The following is a 6,247-nucleotide window of genomic DNA, read 5'->3' as shown; positions in this document are numbered from 1 at the left end:
TAAATGAGAGGATCATGTTATGTAGAATTAAAACATGTTACATTCTGACTTAGTCTGATATACAGTATGTATTTGAAAGGATCATAAATATAACGACGAGAAAAGCAAAAGACACTTGACAGACGAGACCATTGTGAAATGGGTAAGTGTGGATGGTTAGAGTGAAGCCCTTTTAATCTTTTATTTATTAATCATTAAACATTGTTAGATTATTCATACCGGTGAACAATGACCACTTTTACTAAGGGACGTTCACGACATACATATTACATTATTATATACAGTGCAGTACAGTGGATCGTTATGTGTTGCCGGGGGAACGGAGAGGGAATGTGAAATTCCATTGGCTTCTTCTTCTTGTACCACAGCACAGTTGTTCTATAAAAGTTGCCCATTGAGAGTTACACATTTTCACAGCTACAGTAATTTAAGGGTGAATCTAGGGTAAAGCAACTCCTGTGGGGAATATGAATTGGGACACATTGTTGATATGAGTATGCTATTATTACGCTATAAAACATTCTAAGTTAGTCGAGCAGCTCCGGGGTTCGAGAGCCAGAGGAGAGGCATGAGATCAGCGTGCATGCGTGCTGCAGACATTCAGACAGGGCAGCCATCTTGAAAATGGACTGGCCCACTTCTCCCCATTTAAGCCTCATTTTTGGTGCTTTCCCTTTTATATAAAAAAATACAAAACATAACGGCGAAAATAATTCAAGTTTCATTCCATTTTCCCTTTTTGTTTTTTTTTGTTTTTTTTTCTTGTCCGGCACTTAGCTACATATTGACAAAGTATACAATATTTTACAACTGAAGACTGAAATAACACTTGATTCGTCTAATCGGATATATACGGTGTAAGGCCCATATCCAATCAGAAAAGCCAACTGGAAGCTAACCAGTAGGAAGCAACACAACAAGCCTATGGTGTGAAGAAAGATATCTGACAGCTCTGCATTAACACGAGCACCCGCCCTCTGGGACAGTGGGTTCTGCTGGTTTGTCCAGCTTTATGTCAATCACTGGAAAGTGTCCAATTAAGGAAAACTTGGGGAATACATAGAAAATGGTTAAACATTATCTGCATATTCCATTCTAAATAACAAAACTGTAACATAACATCAACAAAAATTACTTTAATGCAATATAATAGACCCTCTTTATTTCTCTCTCACACCCACGATCACACAATTCCACACTATATGGAACTACAGTACGCCCTCCTTTCAACCACAATAGTGTATTCATCATGTCTCCCTAGTACAGCTCTGCTACCCAACTCGAGCCCTAAGGGCCCCGACATTATACATCGGGTTAGGAAGGGACTGTTTTTTAAATCAATAACTAGGGTATTGGCCAGGCTTGGGTATCATTTTCAAGAATTATTCAATTGATCAATAACATTTTGAAGCTGAGCCATTCACACCCTCCTGCTCTTATTCACAGTGTCTCTGTACAATCATCTCTCAACATTATAACACGGTGTCAGAAGTGCTTCAACTGGAGAGATTATTTCACACTTTTGAGTTTAGAGTGATCTAAAGAAGCTACTTAACAACTCAGTCAGTCCCTCTCTCGTCTGGTGAGCAGCCAACTCAGTCAGTCCCTCTCTCGTCTGGTGAGCAGCCAACTCAGTCACTCCCTCTCTCGTCTGGTGAGCAGCCAACTCAGTCAGTCCCTCTCTCGTCTGGTGAGCAGCCAACTCAGTCAGTCCCTCTCTCGTCTGGTGAGCAGCCAACTCAGTCACTCCCTCTCTCGTCTGGTGAGCAGCCAACTCAGTCAGTCCCTCTCTCGTCTGGTGAGCAGCCAACTCAGTCAGTCCCTCTCTCGTCTGGTGAGCAGCCAACTCAGTCAGTCCCTCTCTCGTCTAGGGTGAGCAGCCAACTCAGTCAGTCCCTCTCTCGTCTGGTGAGCAGCCAACTCAGTCAGTCCCTCTCTCGTCTGGTGAGCAGCCAACTCAGTCAGTCCCTCTTTCGTCTAGGGTGAGCAGCCAACTCAGTCAGTCCCTCTCTCGTCTGGTGAGCAGCCAACTCAGTCAGTCCCTCTCTCGTCTGGTGAGCAGCCAACTCAGTCAGTCCCTCTCTCGTCTGGTGAGCAGCTAACTCAGTCAGTCCCTTTCTCGTCTGGTGAGCAGCCAACTCAGTCAGTCCCTCTCTCGTCTGGTGAGCAGCCAACTCAGTCAGTCCCTCTCTCGTCTGGTGAGCAGCCAACTCAGTCAGTCCCTCTCTCGTCTGGTGAGCAGCCAACTCAGTCAGTCCCTCTTTCGTCTAGGGTGAGCAGCCAACTCAGTCAGTCCCTCTCTCGTCTGGTGAGCAGCCAACTCAGTCAGTCCCTCTCTCGTCTGGTGAGCAGCCAACTCAGTCAGTCCCTCTCTCGTCTGGTGAGCAGCTAACTCAGTCAGTCCCTTTCTCGTCTGGTGAGCAGCCAACTCAGTCAGTCCCTCTCTCGTCTGGTGAGCAGCCAACTCAGTCAGTCCCTCTCTCGTCTGGTGAGCAGCCAACTCAGTCAGTCCCTCTCTCGTCTGGTGAGCAGCCAACTCAGTCACTCCCTCTCTCGTCTGGTGAGCAGCCAACTCAGTCAGTCCCTCTCTCGTCTGGTGAGCAGCCAACTCAGTCAGTCCCTCTCTCGTCTGGTGAGCAGCCAACTCAGTCACTCCCTCTCTCGTCTGGTGAGCAGCCAACTCAGTCAGTCCCTCTCTCGTCTGGTGAGCAGCCAACTCAGTCAGTCCCTCTCTCGTCTGGTGAGCAGCCAACTCAGTCAGTCCCTCTCTCGTCTAGGGTGAGCAGCCAACTCAGTCAGTCCCTCTCTCGTCTGGTGAGCAGCCAACTCAGTCAGTCCCTCTCTCGTCTGGTGAGCAGCCAACTCAGTCAGTCCCTCTTTCGTCTAGGGTGAGCAGCCAACTCAGTCAGTCCCTCTCTCGTCTGGTGAGCAGCCAACTCAGTCAGTCCCTCTCTCGTCTGGTGAGCAGCCAACTCAGTCAGTCCCTCTCTCGTCTGGTGAGCAGCTAACTCAGTCAGTCCCTTTCTCGTCTGGTGAGCAGCCAACTCAGTCAGTCCCTCTCTCGTCTGGTGAGCAGCCAACTCAGTCAGTCCCTCTCTCGTCTGGTGAGCAGCCAACTCAGTCAGTCCCTCTCTCGTCTAGGGTGAGCAGCCAACTCAGTCAGTCCCTCTCTCGTCTGGTGAGCAGCCAACTCAGTCAGTCCCTCTCTCGTCTGGTGAGCAGCTAACTCAGTCAGTCCCTTTCTCGTCTGGTGAGCAGCCAACTCAGTCAGTCCCTCTCTCGTCTGGTGAGCAGCCAACTCAGTCAGTCCCTTTCTCGTCTGGTGAGCAGCCAACTCAGTCAGTCCCTCTCGTCTGGTGAGCAGCCAACTCAGTCAGTCCCTCTCTCGTCTGGTGAGCAGCTAACTCAGTCAGTCCCTTTCTCGTCTGGTGAGCAGCCAACTCAGTCAGTCCCTCTCGTCTGGTGAGCAGCCAACTCAGTCAGTCCCTCTCTCGTCTGGTGAGCAGCCAACTCTGTCAGTCCCTCTCGTCTGGTGAGCAGCCAAGCGGAGCCATTGTTATGGATACTCACACATGTAGAGAGCATATTGGAGCAGATAGACGCAGCAGTGCAGGGATGGAGCAGGGGACAGACAGGGAGGAGCAGCTAACGGTACGGGCCAGGGAACGGTATGGGCCAGGGAACGGTAGGGCCAGGGAACGGTAGGGCCAGGGAACGGTAGGGCCAGGGAACGGTAGGGCCTGAATGTCGTGGGTATTGGAAATGTCATGCCTGTGCAGGGCTCTACTCCCTAGGTACAGGGGCCTACCCTACTATACCGTCACTAGGCTGCTATCCTGCTATACAATCATTAGGGGGGATCCTTTCCCCTTGTCCTATACTGCCCTACAAAACCTTTCATCTGTTGTAAAGGCCAAGTATGTTATCTGATTAATGTGGTATTTAGTTACCTGAAACAAGAACAAGCCAATCGATCAAAATACATCATGAAGTACCATAACGTAGTTAGCGAACTTTGTAGGGCAGTATAGATTCCATACAAACCGATCGTATTACTGGTTCACTGAAATGGAGATGGCAGCCGATTTCTGCCTACTTCTTTATTACCGTGCCAGCAACCACGATGAGTTAAAGGATTCGTTTCCTCTACTGAGTTTCTCTTCGTTGTTCTGAGCCTTGATTAACAGTGTTGAGTCACTCACTCTCTCTGTTCTAAAGGATACTGCCTTCAGGGTTCACATCGTCCAAACTCTCCATCCCAGGTAAGGTTGCTGCAACACGCCGAAACAGCTGGAGAGGGAGGGAGAGAGAGAGGGAGGGAGAGAGAGAGGGAGAGAGAGAGGGAGGGAGAGAAAGAGAGAGGGGGAGGAAGAGGGAGGAAGTGAAAGAGAGAGGGAGGAAGAGAGAGTGCGAGAGAGGAGGGGAAATAGTTTGAAAGAATAGAATCAAACTAACATAATAAAACGACATACTAGAAAGAATTTCCACAATCTAAATCTTATGTTTGAGTGAGTGATATTAAGCTAATTAAGAAGCAAAAATTCTGAAATGTTGACTGCCTAATTAAGAAATGCTAAATTTATATAGCAATAATCACCTGTTTGACATTGGTGCCTGTCTTGGCACTAGTTTCGATGAACATCACGTTCAGTTCTTTGGCTCTCTGCTCTCCCGCCTCAATAGTGATTTGCCTGTGGGAGAATCAGACCATAGCATGCATTCAAATGTTTCAAGGGAAATACTTGTTAGACACCTTAAACGGTTTATGTAGAACCAATGACGTTGAACAATTGATGCATAATCGAATCAAATCAGGTGACTCATGTTCACGCTGTAAATGCATATATAATCCATTTAAAGGGATTGAAAAAGTAGCATTAAGGCAGACAAACAACCCCTCCGGAAAGCTTATACAGGGATGTGGCCCGTGTTGACTCCAATGCTTCCTACACTTGTGTCAAATTAGCTGAAAGTCCTTTGGGTGGTGGACCATTCTTGATACACAAAGGAAACTGTTGAGCGTGAAAAACCCAGCTCCGTGGCAGTTATTGACACATAAAACAGGTGCGTTTGTCACCTACTACCATACAACATTCAAAGGCACTTAAATATTTTATCTTGCCCATTCACCCTCTGAATTGCACGCTTACACAATCCATGTGTCAATTGTCTCGAGGATTAAAAATCATCCTTTAACCTGTCTCCCTCCCTTCATCTACACTGATTGAAGAGGATTTAGAAAGTGACATAAATAAGGGATCATAGCTTTCATCTGGATTCACCTGGTCGGTCTATGTCATGCTAAGAGCAGGTGTTCCTAATGTTTTGTACAGTCAGTGTAAATGTAATACATTTATCAGATATAAACTAGAGCAGGGATCATCAACTAGTTTCAGACAGGGATCATCAACTCGTTTCAGACAGGGATCATCAACTAGTTTCAGACAGGGATCATCAACTAGTTTCAGACGGGGATCATCAACTAGTTTCAGACGGGGATCATCAACTAGTTTCAGATGGGGATCATCAACTAGTTTTAGACAGGGATCATCAACTAGTTTCAGACAGGGATCATCAACTAGTTTCAGACAGGGATCATCAACTCGTTTTAGACAGGGATCATCAACTAGTTTCAGACAGGGATCATCAACTAGTTTCAGACAGGGATCATCAACTAGTTTCAGACAGGGATCATCAACTAGTTTCAGACAGGGATCATCAACTAGTTTCAGACAGGGATCATCAACTAGTTTCAGACAGGGATCATCAACTAGTTTCAGACAGGGATCATCAACTTGTTTCAGACAGGGATCATCAACTAGTTTCAGACAGGGATCATCAACTAATTTCAGACAGGGATCATCAACTAGTTTCAGACAGGGATCATCAACTAGTTTCAGACAGGGATCATCAACTAGTTTCAGACAGGGATCATCAACTAGTTTCAGACAGGGATCATCAACTAGTTTCAGACAGGGATCATCAACTAGTTTCAGACAGGGATCATCAACTAGTTTCAGACAGGGATCATCAACTAGTTTCAGACAGGGATCATCAACTAGTTTCAGACAGGGATCATCAACTAGTTTCAGACAGGGATCATCAACTAGTTTCAGACAGGGATCATCAACTAGTTTCAGACAGGGACCATCAACTAGTTTCAGAAAGGGATCATCAACTAGTTTCAGCCACAGATCATCAACCGGTTTCAGACAGGGATCATCAACTAGTTTCAGACAGGGATCAT

The 6,247-nt window shown here is 46.7% G+C and overlaps 1 protein-coding gene across 1 annotated transcript in view; it reads right to left on the bottom strand.

The window, feature by feature from the left end:
• Nucleotides 1-143: 143 nt before the first annotated feature.
• LOC109872106 (ras-related protein Rab-6B-like) overlaps nt 144-6,247 on the bottom strand; it is a 15,391-nt gene continuing 9,287 nt past the window's right edge. The window contains exons 6-8 of the mRNA XM_031807228.1: nt 4,598-4,691; nt 4,224-4,290; nt 144-1,022 (exon numbers count right to left, since the gene is read on the bottom strand). Of these exons, the coding sequence (XP_031663088.1) occupies nt 958-1,022; nt 4,224-4,290; nt 4,598-4,691 (226 nt within the window). The 3' untranslated portion in view covers nt 144-957. The remainder of the gene's footprint in view (nt 1,023-4,223; nt 4,291-4,597; nt 4,692-6,247) is intronic.

This window comes from Oncorhynchus kisutch, linkage group LG27 (assembly GCF_002021735.2).
Source record: "Oncorhynchus kisutch isolate 150728-3 linkage group LG27, Okis_V2, whole genome shotgun sequence".
Taxonomy (NCBI): Eukaryota; Metazoa; Chordata; class Actinopteri; order Salmoniformes; family Salmonidae; genus Oncorhynchus; species Oncorhynchus kisutch.
This window is presented reverse-complemented; position numbering and strand designations above follow the sequence as displayed.